Genomic DNA, 15,482 nt, shown 5'->3' on the forward strand with positions numbered 1-15,482 from the left:
TATTCGCTCCAGTCGGCCCCTCTTATAAGGCTCCTGGCAAGTGTGAGGAGCGAGAATCGAGCGGACAGACCACGGACAGCTCGAGGGAAGGAAATCCGCCAGCACGTCCTTTTTGGTCCGGGGCCGTAAGGGTTAAGACCATCGAGACCTGGCCATCCCTGCTTCCTAGAGAGACTGAGGCATAGCCTGCAGGGGGGCTAGGGTGACTTCCTGTCTGTGTCTTCCGGGCTGGGGAGTTTAGGACCCTGGGTTGGTGGGGTCGGGAGGAGCTGGGGGCTCCTTGCTCCGGGACAGCAGGGCCTGCTGGGGTGCTGGGCGCCTCGTGTGTGGCCCCCGGAACTGTGAGTTCCTTCTGGGGGGAAGGGAGCCAAGGGCTGCGGGCTGGAGGAGTGGCCACTGCACCATCCAGGCTGCAGAGTGTGCCAGGAGGGGGATCCCGCGGCTGCGAGGGGCCGGGGCCCGGGGTCTCCCGCCGCCCCGGCCATCGCGCTGCCCTCGCCTCCCTCGCCGCCCTCGCCGCCCTGGCCAGGCGGGTCCCTTAAAGGAGCTTGTCGGCTGGAGACGGTCTGGCCTCTTGGATCTTCACCGCGCAGTGCACCCAGCCTCTGCCCCCTGCCAGCGGTTCTTCTGAGCTTCAGGCAGTGCATTTTCTTTGGAAGACTTTAATTCAAAGCGCAGCCCCATCCTAAGCACCTCTGCTCAGGGACAGTGAAAACAGCTCATCTTTGTGGAATGACATCTAAGGGACAGCCTTGTAATACCATTTATGGCCCGAGTTTGCTACCCATTTGCTGAGCCAGTGTTCCTCAAGGGCCCCTGCTACCAAAGTTAGTAGTTTCTTAGCTGGGAAAGTGCCGCACGGGTCTCTGTTACATGGACTTTTACTTCGTTTGTAAAGACTTTGATGGAAATCGATAACTCGGACAGCAAAACCTATTACTCCATAGGAACAATTTTCTTTTTTTCCCCCTTTTAGAGGTGTGAACTCCCCCCTCCCCTCCGCCCAAACGCTAGGGCTATTTGTCATTTAGACTAGTGTCCCCTTTTCCTGTAACAAATCCGTAGTTCCTGAGAGTGCTTAGGGAATGCCAGCTCCGTTTGATATCACGGCTACAGATGTAGAATTTTTTTTTTTAATCCAGTTAATGTTTTCCAAAATAAAGGTACTCTTTGAGATTCATTTGAAGTTTGGGGTTGTGCCCAGCTCTGCCGCCTCCTCTGGTTTACTGTAATAGGTAAGAGTGAAAGTCAGTAGCCAAACAGGCTTGGGACTGAATTCTGCTCTACTGCTTTCTGGTTGCATGACCTTGGGAAAGTTTATTAATGTCTTTTTTGTTCATCTGTAATAACATACTGGTAATTGTTTATAGACCCCCAAGGGCCATTATGAAATTCAAATGAGAGTAAAGTATTTAGCTTACTTCCTGGCACATAATAGGCTGTGATAAAGTAAAAATTACACCTTTTTTTACTCCCCCAAACAACTTTTTGTTTTGTTCTGTTTTCCATGTGTGCCTTTGTACATCCTTATTTTAGGCTCTTGTTTTCCCCATATAATACTGTTCTCTAGACCCTGAAATGAATTGCAAGCCCATATATACCTGCCTTCCAGTGATAGATCAGTACCTTAAAGTAGGTCAAGAATCCTAGTTGACTCCATAAAGTTTAGGCTAAAAGGAATATTGTGATTATGATAGAGTGAGAAAGTCAGAGGCAAGGAAGAGTTCTCTCATTACCTTCCTTTTTATCTTTAGGGGTTATAGGCTATAATTATTCTCGCCCTGCTTTGTCCTATTTTTTCTTTTTCTTCTTTTTTTTTTTCTGATATAAATTCTAACTTCATTTTGAAATTGAACTTCAAATGTTTCATCTTTCTGTCAAGGGCCAGCTTTTCTTTCTGAACAAGCTTCTTAGACCTACATATCCATTTTTTTGAAGTCCTGCTATTGTTACTGTTTCCAAAAAAACCCCTTCATGTTTTCAATTAGAACTGTATCTAAACTCTGAGTGGACAATGAGTATTAGTATTTCTTCTGTTTTTGAAGCTTGATCCTCAGACTTTAATGTGAAGATTTAATTTTTTTATTGACATTGCCTTCGAAAAAGTTAATTTGAAACACTTGCATCTGAGATAAGATTCCCCCCCCCCCAAAAAAAAAGACTTCAAAAGACCATGTTTCTTTTTTTCAGCCTGGGTGCCTACTGTGGTTATGTTGCACTGGTTGGGAAGGAAAGAAAAAGAACACATTTTAGCTGATGCCTGCAAACATAACCTGTTTCCTTCCACAGGATTTCTGATCCCTACCCTGCTGTGACCACTGATGGAGCAAGACCAAAAACTGTTGGTCTCAGACTCTAGTGGCTTCAAGGAGAGGGAGAATTCGAAAAGCCCTTTTACAGGTGAGAGATCAAGAAATTGATCTGAATCCATTGGAAATTCAATGTAAGATGTGCCATGGAGTGCTATAGACTGTGTGGAAAGAACGGAGCATTTGAATCGGACAAACTTTGATTCCTGCTCAGTTGCCTACAAACCATGTTAACTTTTACAACCTCCATTTTTTCATCCTTAAGAAAAATGAATATCTGTCTCATATTTTTTAGGATTAACAAGATACTACATGCCAAGCTATTGTTCTTAATAAATAATAGGTATCATTGTTATTTCTGTATTTTCTCAGATTTTAACTAAAGTATCATCAAGTTTTCCCTTTAGAATGTGTCTTATTCAGTTTCTCCCCTACTCAGATCCCCTTTTTTCTTTTAGGTCTTCTAGAATAAAGTTTAATGAAGTTTTTAGATCAGTATGCCCCTCCTTGGTAATTGCTGACAGCTGTTCAAATACTTCATTAGTGTTGTTATCAAGCACAAAAAATTCACTTGCTTCTCCTGAACACTTAGAGTATAAAAAAATAAAACCAGTTTTAAACTTTTTTTTTTTTAAATATAAAAGAATTTATGAGGTTTTACTCTGCTATTCCCTCCCTTCCACTGCAATTCAGAATTTCCTTCCCCCGGCAGAGATTAGGGAATGTATTTAGAACATTTGTTTATTCTTACAGGACATGAAAGTAAGAATAATTTGGAAACTGTTCAACACAATAACTCCAAGGCAGAGAAAGAGAGAGCCTCAAAGTGGTCTAAAAGAGATGGCATGCAAAATTGTAAGCATGAGGGTACAAAAGAAATTTCATTGACATGGTCCCAAGGAGATGAGATCTGGTGTAATGATTCCTATGAGAATGGTGGCAAGTCAGAGAATCGGGGAAATTCTACAGGAAAAGATGAAAAACCCAATCGCTGGAGTTGGGACCCAGGGGAACAGGGCGGTGGCTCTGTCCAGCAGAATTCAACCTTCAGAGACAAACCCTACAAATGTCCTGAATGTTGGAAAAGCTTCAATAACAGTTCGCATTTGCGAATTCACCAGAGAACCCACTCGGGAGAAAAACCTTATAAATGCTCCGAGTGTGGGAAATGCTTCAGTAACAGCTCTCACCTGATTCAACATCTGAGGACGCACACGGGAGAGAAGCCCTACCAGTGTGGTGAATGTGGGAAAAGCTTCAGCAACACCTCCCATCTCATTATCCATGAGCGGACTCACACAGGAGAGAAACCCTATAAATGTCCTGAGTGTGGGAAGAGCTTTAGTAGCAGCTCCCACCTGATTCAGCACCACAGATCACATACTGGTGAAAAGCCATACGAATGTCCTGTTTGTGGGAAATGCTTCAGCCACAGTTATGTCCTAATAGAGCACCAGAGGATTCACACTGGAGAAAAACCTTATAAGTGCCCTGACTGTGGAAAGAGTTTTAGTCAGAGTTCCAGCCTGATTCGCCACCAGCGGACACACACAGGTGAGAAGCCCTACAAATGTCTTGAGTGTGGAAAAAACTTTGGTTGTAATTCGACCCTAATAAAGCATCAGAGAATTCATACGGGAGAAAAGCCCTATCAGTGTACAGAATGCGGGAAGAGTTTCAGTCGGAGTTCAAACCTAATTACACACCGGAAAACCCACACAGGCGAAAAGCCCTATGAAAGTTCCGAACATGAGGAAAGCTTGAGTCAGAACTGCGGTGTGATAGAGGAATGCAGACTCCAGCCAGGGGAGAAACCGTACAAATGTTGTGAATGCGGAAAGCGTTTTGGTCTCAGCTCTCATCTCATTAGACATCAGAGAACACATACGGGAGAAAAACCTTACCGGTGTTCAGAGTGTTGGAAAACTTTCAGTCAAAGTTCCACCCTGGTGATTCACCAAAGGACGCACACAGGAGAGAGACCTTATAAGTGTCCTGACTGCGGCGAGTGCTTCAGTCAGAGCTTTAATCTTATCAGGCACCGGCGGACTCATGTGGGAGAAAAACCTTACAAATGCACTGACTGTGAGAAATGCTTCAGCAGAAGTGCCTATCTCAGTCAGCACCGGAAAATTCACATAGAAAAGTCTTTCGAGTCTCCTGAAATTGCAGAGTTTCCTCATGGGTGGACTTGGAAAAACTGTCCAGGGGAAATGGCCCTCCTCTCTTCCTTTTCAGTCCCAAGTCCATCTTCCTCTTGAGTTTCAAAGCCTCTTTATTTTTTAATTTTTTTTTTTTTCTTTTTCTTACTGGGCCATTACAATGATGGGGTGGCTACAAAGTTTTCTTTGGTGTGTCTGCCATTATGTCTGGAAAAAGTCAACTTCCAGGTTAGATGATAGGAAGGTCCTGATCCCCAGCTCATTACCTCTGCCCAGTGAGATGCTGCCAACGATGGAGAAGAAATGGTTCTTTTGATTAAGGTAAGATTGGAATAGCTTCAGAGGCAAACAAAGAGAAATGCTGGAAATAAGACTACCTGAGAGCTTGAAGCTGAGCTACCATTGAATGTGCCTATTTCCTTTTTCCTGACTGGGTGGCAATAATTTATTCTTGGCCTCATGGATTTATCCAGAGAAAGATTCTTTATGAACAAATAATGTGATTTCCACGCTGTTTTGGTGTCTGTTAAGAAAGAAAAAGCTCAGTTTTTAAAATGCATTTTTATTTGCTGAAAATTAACTCCCGTAGTATTTAGGACTATTTTGTCTAATACAGTAGCCACATGTGGCTATTTAAATAAATTTGTATTAAGATGAAATGAAACTTAAAGTCTGGTTCCTTAGTTGCTTTAACCACTTGCCAAGCACTCAGTAGCTACATGTGACTGGTGACTGCTATATGGGATATCCTATAAAGTTCTTTCAAGATTATTATTCTTGGCAGACTCATAAAAATTCCCTATAAGACTGTAGGAAATGTAATGTGAGGTGTCTGCTCTCCAAGAAGAATTGTAACATAGAGTAGAAATGGGATAGAGGCACTCAGTCTAGAGATTGGCCGTTCTAATGCATGCATGTCTTAAGTTCAGCCATGTTGGTAATCTGGTGATATGATCCCATTGCCTTGGCCAAAGCCAGATTAAGAAGTAGAATTCTGGAATTCTGTTTAAAAAATTCTGACCAATAGTCTTTTCCCCTCAGTTTTCTCATTACACAGCTCCTAGACAGATCAGATCCTGGGTTCTTTTTCTTTTTTTAACAACCCCGAGTCTGAGCCAGTCTGCGGGGACAGTTGGCCATTGGAGATGGAGACTCCTTAGTTACAGTCTTAACAGGAATTTTTGGCTCCTGACTGACTTACAAGGTGTGTGGATCCTCCCTGTTTGTCTGGCCAATGGGTAGGATGCTTTGTAAAGTATTAAGTTATTTCATATACTCCTAGCCCTGATTTTTTCCTGCCAGTGCAGGGAGTAAATGTGTAGGAAAGTCAAGACTCCTGAATTGCGCAGGATTTCTGGTCTCATTTTTGGATTCAAAATATATTTTCAGAAGACCATGTAGACATACAAATTAGGAATGTAGAGCCAGAAAGGGCCAATTAGAGCTGCTGCAAAGGGCTGTAGCTGGTAGGTAACCGAAGTGCATGGGGAATATTTCTTCCTTCATGTACTTCATCATTGCCTGATACTGGTTAGGCAATTAAGCTGTTTCATATTGTTATAAGATTGAAAAATAAACCAAAAGTTAACAAAAAGACTTACAAAATATTTGGGGTGATTTTCTGTTCTCAAGAAAGGGGAGAACATAATAGGGTGTCATTGGCTTTTATGTAACCCTCACCTAACCATCTTTTCGCCTTTGTATGTTCGGTAGGATCATTCAAATGGTCTTCGACTGTAATATCTGGGGACAAGTGTTTATGGTATTTTTTTTACCACAGACAACTAAGAGTTTGATTAATGTTGGGTAATTAAATTTGGTCATTTGCTATCGAGGCCGAAATTCAGTTGCAAGGCAGGGGCTGTTGGGGTTGTGCCCCATCATCAGTCACGTTCTGTGTGGCAGGAACCACTCTGGACCAGCCCCCTCATGTGTAAAGCAGAGATTATGGCTGCCTCACCGGGTTTCTGTCAGAATTAAATAAATGTTTGCAAAGCAGCTAGCACTTACAATATAACAAGGTCTAAATACATGGCAGTCTGTTATTATTGGTGGAAATAAATTGGAAACTGTCCTCCCCACATTTGCAGAAGAAGCAACGCAACCCCAGCTTATATCCTACGTGAGAATTCTTTATGACCAACCTCAGGAACCCTGAGGAATACGGTTTTGTAAAAGAATAAGACTATATATAGTGTTTCAAGTTTGCGGACTTTTGAAAACCCTTTTATTTGATTCAGCTTATTGAATGTTTTTGTTGTTGAAACAAAGGATTCAGTTTAAGGCAGGAAAGAACAAAATCGCAAGTTCAATTTCAGCTAATTCCCCATCTGAGGAGATTAACAACAGGTACAGTTTCTGGCCTAATAGCATCACCTACTCTGTTTTATGACTGCCCACGATTGCATAAAACCGGTTTCACAAACCTTGATGTCTACAGAATCATAGATGACCCCATTTTAGATGGGTTAGGATGGGCTCCATGAGTAAAACAATTTAGCAAGAATCATTGTCTCTTTAGATTAAAAACTAGGAAAACAGAAGAGAGATGTGTCACTTATGAGGAGGACTTAATAGTAAATCTAATCATATTTGATGCTTTTACCTCAATTTCATTAATCAGCAAACAAGTTTTTTTAGCCTCCCGAGAAGTAAACATTCTGTATTCTTTATTTTTCTTGCCAGCACAAAGAATGTGTAAAGCATTCTTTCTTTTTTTGAACTTGTCACACAAAATGTGATTGGTGCTACACCACCCCACCCAATGGTGCCTGCCTTGGAACTGAATTTTGGCCTTTATTTATTTGAGAGAGAGAGAGAGAGAAAGGGAGAGGGAGTACGAGCTGGGGGAGGGGTAGAGGGAGAAGCAGACTTCCGCTGAGCGGGGAGCTTGTTTTGGGGCTTGATCCCAGGCCCCTGGCATTATGACCTGAGTTAAAGGCAGCTGCTTAACCAACTGAGCCACCCAGGCGCCCCAATAAAGCATTCTTATTTAAGTGATTTGTTCCATATATATATAGAGAGACTCTTATATTCTACTCAAAGAAGGGGCTTGTATTTTTTCCCCTACAGTGGAATGAGGAAATCCATGTCAATGCATATACCCACAAATGTAGTGGGGGAATTTACTCCCTAGCTGCTGTAGAGTCTACCAGAAGGCATGCAAACAGTGAGTCTTTCATCATAGTACCCGAGGTGAGGGTTTGCTCCCATCATTCCAGGTCATCCAAGGTGGAGCTACCAAATGAGCCTTCTCCTTAGTGCTGTACAAATTTCCTCATTGATGGTGGGAAGTAGTGGAATATGTTTTGTGACTGTTGCCTGTCATCCGTTAGTCCAATGTGTTAATCTTGGCCAGTCTCACTTTCTGAAATCAGGGTAGTGACAAAACTGTCATTGCTTCTTGATTTTGTATTTGAGTTTCTGTAATTCCTTTCAAACAGTATGGTCATTCATTCAACAGAAATTTACCTGATGCCTAATATGTGTTTAGCAGATGTTCGAATGACCTTGGGTGGGGCAGATATAAGGATAGACTAGTTGGAAAATGTGCAGCTTTTTGGATGTCTACCTTCTTGACAGCTCTTGAACTATGTAACTTGTGTTAAACCCTCCAGCTTCAAATCTTCATCTTCAAATAATTTGATAATCCCAAGGAGCTAGAAATAACTATATATTAAAATGGGCTAGGTTTGCTCTGTCAAAACACATGCTTGTGAAGTGTGACACAGTGCTTCGCACATAATGGCAGTCAACTGTGACTGAGCTTATGTGTTTATGCTCATGCCCAAGAGTATGTTTTTCCAGGATGTGCCTTCCCATTAGACTGTCAACTCCTTGAGTGCAGAGAATGGATTTCATTTTTGTCATTCTGATGCCTCACACAAAGCCTGGCATGTGAAGTGTTTATTGGTTTTAGAGGAAGGGCCTTTGCCAATGGTGAAGTTAAGCTGTCCAGTTTCGGGATCCCCCTGGGTCCCTCTAACACCATTATCACCCAGTCCAGCCGGGAAGTGAAAATGACTTCCTAAGAGGCTGGGTCTATCCTCACACTGACCCTAGAGGACCCTTCAATGTCCCAATTGTTCAAAATCCTCTGGAAGTAAGACCCTAGGCTTTTGGTTCAGAATGTCCAGGATAGGTTAAAAATCTGTTTCAATTTCATGTTTCCATCACTTTGAACTCTGTACCTACCTTGTAAGATCTGGTTAGCCGTGAAGGAGGTAAGGTGTCTGGCATGTTATAGGTGTTAAAAAACCAGCATTTTCCTTCCCTATCTGCCCTCATCTGTGCATAATTTTGCCAAGGATAGATTCTATGCACAGAAATGTTTAATCATTTCTTGGATTGATTATTTCTAGGTTTCTAAAACACAGATATTAATAACATTTAGCTCATAGGCTTGTTGTGAGGATCAGTGAGATAATCATGTAATGGGCTTAGCATTGCTAGGATGTAGTAATCACTCAGTGTTAGCTGATAGACCATTATAAAATGCCTCTTGACAACCATGGGTCCTTGGATCATCTCTGAAGGTAGCCTCAGAGATGTGGGCATCCCCTGGGGCCACTAGAATGCTGCAATCCTTTTGTTACTATTTCCCCCATGAACATGAAGGGGCATGGCTAGGGGGAGGTAGCAAGCTGAGTGTGTAGGCTAGTAATGTAGCACATCATTATTATTTTATGGCACATGTTTAGGCAATGACTGCCTTTTCTGTTTAAAAAGGGCCTTTCCTTTAATTTCCTGTCTCTTTTATTTCACTTTTGTTCTCTTTTACTTCTCTTTGGCCCTAACCTTTTCTGCCTTGCCCATCCATATTCAAACCCAAACTTGGGCTTTTTCTACCCTTTATTCTGTCCCCTTTTCTTCCCTCCCAGTGAAGAAGGAATGAAGTCAAGGCTAAGGATGGTCCAGACTCTTGGTTATAAAGGTCCAGGTGGAAACCTGATGCTTGGGAGTCCTGACTTCAAGGGCATGGAGCCTCTTACAAGCAGAGGTAGCTTGAGAGGGCTAAGACAGTGAGATTTCTGATCTAACATTGCATGACTGGTAAAATCAGTATATGTTCTAGGACCGGACACAGTAAGGGATGAAGTGGACCCTTTGGTTGAAAAAGAGTCATGGTCAATTTTGAGCCATGTTTCATCATATGGAGTAACAGATTAAAGAAAATTCTAGTTGATTAGACTGAACAACACAGGTGAAAGATTTTCCCCCTTAACATAATAGCTTACTTTTGAAACATTAAAGTAATACTTATTGCTAATTGTAAAATATACAGAAAAGTATAAAGTAGGAAATACATAAAAGTATGAAGACCAAAATAAAAATGGCCCATGATCACTTTTTTCCAGAGATCACTCACCATGAAAGTTCTGGAATCTTTCCCAATAGCCCTTTTTCTAAGTGTGTATCTGAATAAGTATTTTTTAAAAATGGATCATGTGGTGTGTTTGTGTATGTCTTTATAGAGTATTGTATCTTGATTTTTTTTCTCTAATCTGTTGTCATTGCCAGTTTCCTTGTTTTAAATGATTTTGAGGTTTTTAATATACCGAATGATGTACCATAAGAACTCAGTTGTTCTGATGGTAGATGTTGATATTGTTTCTAGTTGTTTGCTATTAAAAAGAATGTTATTGTCAACAAGGCTTTTTTGGTGGTTTTTGTTCTGTTTTGATATTGTGGTTGGGATCGATCAATTATTTTGTTTTTTGTTGGTACACAACTCTTAGTGCCCATCTCTAATTATTTCCTTAGAATGAATTCCTAGCAGTGAGATTATTGAGTCAGAGGACACAAAAGTTTTTTAAAGGCCTGTTACTTAATCTCTTTCCAGAACTGTTTATCAGTTTAAATGACCCCCGTGAAATAATTTTAAATTACCCCAGTGAAAACATTTTTTGGAGGGGTTGGGGAAGGTAAACATGTAATTCGGAGTCAGTATATCTAAATCATGGAAGCTTCTTTTAAGGCATCTTGTCCTCCCCCCCCCCCCCCCCCCCCCCCTTTATTTAACCTCTTTTTCCCTTTCTTGAGTTAGGATCATTTTAAGAACTACTTAGACTTTTCCTTGTGAGGCTCCAAGAACAATTCCAGTAGATGGCGCTAGAAGCTGCTCTAAGATCTAGGGAAGCAATTGTGATGCCCAAAGCCTGGAAGTACTAATAGAAAAATGATTGGGAAAGGGGCTGGCTACTTAGTTCAATACCTCCTGTCATTTGACTCAGAGAACGAAGTGCACCCCAAATTTAGGAGACGAAGGTAAATTCAGCTTTGGCAAATGGATGAGTATCTTTTTTGTTTGTAAAATTGATGTTGAGGAAAAAGCACATTGGAAGCTTCTGAGGATACCAAGTGATACTGCTCAGAAGGCTAGAATTCTCATCTTTCCTGTCCTACTGCCATCAACAATTCAGGGAAGAACTTGCATTGTCAGCTGCAGGGATCAAGGAACAGCCACTGTGGGACAGGGGGAAGAGATGTAAGTTGTGGTCATTGCCATTACCACAGGTTACTAATTCTTCCAACCTCAGCTTAAACATAACTTCTGCTGGGAGGCCTTCCTTGACACCTAGGTTCATTTAGATCTTCTCACCCTCCAGTGCAATATGTACTTGCTCTTTTTTTGGACACATATCACATCCTTAATTGCCTGTATGCTGCTGTCTTCTCCATGAAACTGAACCCCCAAGTGACAGGTACTATGTCTGCTCTGTTCAGTGCTTTACTCCCAACACCAAGCACAGAGCCTGACACAAAGTAGACACTTGACACACACTGATTACACTGAATTGCATTGATGTCTATACTCTACGGCTTTAAGAGAGTATTCAAGAAGAAAAAGAAAATGAAAACACAGTTCCAAATTCCGGCTAGAATTTGCAAAAGATTACATAAGCACTAAGGGGATGCAGAATAATTAAATGACTGGCATTAAAAAGTTTATGGGGGGCGCCTGGGTGGCTCAGTGAGTTAAAGCCTCTGCCTTCAGCTCAGGTCATGATCCCAGAGTCCTGGGATGGAGCCCCACATCAGGCTCTCTGCTCAGCAGGTAGCTTGCTTCCTCCTCTCTCTCTGCCTACTTGTGATCTCTGTCTGTCAAATAAATAAACAAACAAAAAAGTTTATGGACTGGAGGAATGGTGATCAAGTAACTCTTGAGGGTTTTTTTTTTTTTTTTTTTTTTACATTTTATTTATTTATTTATTGACAGAGAGAGAGCCAGGGAGAGCAGGAACACAAGCAGGGGGAGTGGAAGAGGGAGAAGCAGGCTTCCTACCAAGCATGGGGTTGGATCCCAGGACTCCGGGATCATAATCTGAGCCACCCAGGTGCCCCCGAGGGTTTTGATATAATGTGTTACAAACAAAAACATTGATGAAAAAGGAATTGCTCAGTTTGTACCAAAAAAGAATAAAATGAAGAAAGGAAAGTTGACGATTATAAATCAGTGACTGCCATGGCCAAGAGGCAGAATTACAAAAAGAGATGGTGGTTAATCTGGATCTGAAAGAAGGGATAACTGAAGAAAGGAGGGCAAAGTTTTTCCTTGAATTGAGAATGGCACAAGTCCAGTCCTGCCATGCCAAATCTAGGCCAACAGGGCGAGTAGAGGCGTCACCGTCACCGGAAGATCAAATGTGCTCTTGTTTGTTTTAAGGTAACTAGATCTTTTAGGGGGGGATGCATTCTAGTCAAACAATCCTAGATTCCTGAACCAGATTTTCTTTCCTCCCTCCCCCCTCTCTCTTTCTCTCTTTCCTCACTCTCTCCCTCCATCCCTTTCTTTCCTTTCCCTTAATTGATTGACTGTAAGTATTAGCTCTTGTCATGATTACAAAGTATTTTTCCAAGACAAATGATGCCTGTAAGGCTCAGTTAAGCCTCTGCCTTCAGCTCAGGCCATGGTCCCCAGGTCCTGGGATCAAGCCCTCCACATCCCACTGGGCTGCCTGTTCAGTGGGGAGCTTGCTTCTCTCTCTCCCTCTGCCTCCCCCCCCACCCCGCATTTGTATTCTCTCTTGCTTGCTCTGCTCTTTCTCCCTCAAATAATGTTTTTTTAAAGAAACAAATCTAACATGGCACTTCATTGAAAATGATACACCATAATGAAGTAGCATTTTGCCAGACAATGGAAGGCTGATTCACTGTTACCAAATCTGTTAGCATAAGATTTCCCTACCCTAAATTCACTACATGAATAGAATAAATTTATATATATACATATATATTAGCATATACTTTAAAAGATTTGATTTAAAAAAATGTAATAGAGAAATTATAAGCAAGTATAAGCATCCCATTCAAGATTAAAACATTAGAAATAATCCTAAAACCAGGAATAAGCATGGAAAGCTGATATCCCTAGCACTCTTCAATATTGTGCTTTAGGTCCTCATCAACACAACAAAATGAGAAAAAGAATCAAGAGGCATAAATGTTAGAAAGTGAGCCAATCCTAGGCCTACCTGTGCTCAAACCTACCGAAAATATCTCATGCTTTGCTCTGAATCACAGGTGGGCCAATCCCTGCAGGCTGAGTTTCCCAAATTTTCTTTTCAACTAGTGTCTAGCCAACAGTTGAGAGAACAGTAGTGTGAGACTGGGCCCCTGGGGAAGAGAAGACCTGGCACTTCTTCCACTTCTTCTTGGCCTCCTCCTCCTCTGGTGGCAGCCATGTCTCCAGCAAGACTCCTGCTCCCACCAGACAGGTCCACCATGTTTCCTGTTTCTTTGGGGCAGGGGTGGGGGGGTTTCCCTTGTCTCTAAGGTCTCTTAACACTGCCTAGGTTGGATTACAAATATTTTTCCTGGACTTACTCTATAGTTTATTACTTTCTGCCAGTTAAGTGGCTGAGTTTGTGTCTTATTTCATTGCCTTTGCTTCAGGCCCGAGTGACAAGATTTTTGTTTTTGAGTAAGTGGAGATATTCCAAGATTCAAACATACTTTCAAACCAAGTGATGGTTACCTAGTTAAGAAAAATATCCTTGGGGCATCTGGATGGCTCAGTGGGTTAAAGTCTCTGACTTTGGCTCAGGTCATGATCCCAGAGTCCTGGGATTGAGCCCCACAACAGTCTCTCTGCTCAGGAGGGAGCCTGCTTCCTTCTCTCTCTGCCTGCTTCCCTGCCTACTTGTGATCTCTGCCTGTCAATAAATAAAATCTTTTAAAAAAATAAATAAAACAAAAATATCCTCATGCTAATTTCAAGTACAGGGTAATCAAATAACATCCTGGTGATACTGTATTCTCATCTGTAAAAGTCAGCTGCTCAAGCCTTCCATCATTTTAGCAATATAGGAATTTACTGAAGAATTTATTGAAGTTTATTGAAGAATTTATTTTTAGGAAAACTATTTCCCACACATTAAATTGAATTTCTTGAGTCCTTTTAAATCTGATGTATATTTCAAACAGTCCCATTTGTTGATACCAGTGAGGATTGTTGTCAGGGAAGGAATTAAAGTCTTGATTTTATAATGGAGGAATGTTAAGGCAATAATTGATAGTTAAGTAAGAGTACTGAACACAAGTTTTGGAGACCGGGAGCTTGACTTGGTTTCATCAGGTATCTGCTGTGATCTGGCCAAGCCACTTTACCTCTTTAAGTTTCATTTTTGTTGAGGGTTAAATGATTCCTGTGAAAGTATTTTGACATAGTTATTTTTATTAGGAGATAAGACATATATTCAGGGTAAAAAATGATGACAGATGCCATCTTTTTATTATTTTTATTTTTATTTGTTTTTGAGAGAAAGCATGAGCAGGGGGAGGGGAAAAAGGAGACGGAGCCGAGCAGGTACCCCAACACAGGGCTCCATCCCCGGACCCTGAGATCGTGACCTGAGCCCAAGGCAGACCCTCAACCCACTAAGGCACCCAGGCGCCCTGATGCCATACTTTCTTAAACTCAGGGAAGTGTTACAGGACTGTAGGATTCAATTTCATGAAGATACTGCTCTCTTCCCCCTAGAGGCTGACTGATTTTTGACTTGTCCAAGGTCATAAAGCTAGTTAGTGACAGCCAGAGCCAAGGTGTCCACTTCCTAGTCACTCGGTCTTCCTACTACGCCATCATCGATGATCATTCGTTCATTCACTAAATAGAGTTTTAGGGAGAGTGTGCTCGGGTGACCCTGATTCATATGTGGAATAAGACTCAGCCCTAAGTGCAGAGTCAGAGATTGGGTCGATAAAGTATGAACCAACTCATGGGACAGGTGACCGCCGCTCGCAGCAGGAGGGACTGGTTTTAAGTAGACCGTGCAGGGTTAGGTAACAGGGTGAGCTGAGGCACTGGTCTCGGTCCGCAGGGAATCCGAGGGAGGTTTCATCATTTCCTCACAAGGCCCACCTCTCACCTTGCAGCTGTTACACATGTTTTCGTTTCCCCTCCGAATACTCTGTCCTGGACACAATCCAGTCCACCCCCCGAAGGTCCTCCCCGACTCCTCCGGGCGGAGGCGGAGAGGGCGGGGCAGGGCGGCCTTCTCCTCCACGGCCTCCCGTTCGCGCACTCAGGGGACTTCCCACACACCGCGTGTTTGCCCGCGGGCCCCGCTCCCCGCGCTTCTGCTTGATCCCGAGCGAACAGAGCCGCGGACATCAGTGCCTCTTCAGGCTGAGCACAGTGACAAGCGCGTGGCGCCCACAGTTCTGGATGAAGGAAGGGAACACCCCGCATATCCTCTCCTTCCTTCTGACACAAGTCAGCCCAACTCGTTCTTCCAGAACTTCGGCCTGAATGTGTCACGTTCTCCACGTGCCGGTCTCCACTGTCCTCTTCACACACTCGGCTGGGGACAGAAAGGCTGTGTCCGATTCATCTCTGGGGTCCCCCAGCCTCGTAGTAAGCGCTCAAAAGCGTTCACGGGATGACTGGCCCCGGGCCGACAGTCGGCGGCGTTCTCCCGGCAGCGGTTTCCTCGGAACGAGCGCCCCCTCTTCCCCCCGCAGGACCCCAGCGGCCCGGGCTGCGGCGGGTAATCGGACCGCGGGACGC

The 15,482-nt window shown here is 42.9% G+C and overlaps 1 protein-coding gene across 2 annotated transcripts; it reads left to right on the top strand.

Moving 5' to 3' along the window:
- Positions 1–236: 236 nt before the first annotated feature.
- Positions 237–10,115, top strand: ZNF572 (zinc finger protein 572). Of its 2 annotated transcripts, XM_059395147.1 has the most exons (4): positions 237–341; positions 1,164–1,235; positions 2,290–2,400; positions 3,063–10,115. In XM_059395147.1, the coding sequence occupies exons 3-4, from the start codon at positions 2,322–2,324 to the stop codon at positions 4,568–4,570; spliced, it is 1,587 nt and encodes a 528-aa protein (XP_059251130.1). In that variant the 5' UTR covers positions 237–341; positions 1,164–1,235; positions 2,290–2,321; the 3' UTR covers positions 4,571–10,115. The 2 variants fall into 2 exon arrangements, with proteins under 2 accessions (XP_059251130.1, XP_059251131.1); XM_059395148.1 differs by lacking the exon at positions 1,164–1,235.
- Positions 10,116–15,482: the final 5,367 nt, after the last annotated feature.

This window comes from Mustela nigripes, chromosome 3 (assembly GCF_022355385.1).
Source record: "Mustela nigripes isolate SB6536 chromosome 3, MUSNIG.SB6536, whole genome shotgun sequence".
Classification (NCBI taxonomy): domain Eukaryota; kingdom Metazoa; phylum Chordata; class Mammalia; order Carnivora; family Mustelidae; genus Mustela; species Mustela nigripes.

Bases quoted from the DNA above. Each gene is read 5' to 3' on its own strand.
- ZNF572 (XM_059395147.1), top strand. From the start codon at position 2,322: ATGGAGCAAGACCAAAAACTGTTGGTCTCAGACTCTAGTGGCTTCAAG. The intron at 2,401-3,062 runs GTGAGAGATCAA...TTATTCTTACAG, and splicing joins TTCGAAAAGCCCTTTTACAG to GACATGAAAGTAAGAATAAT.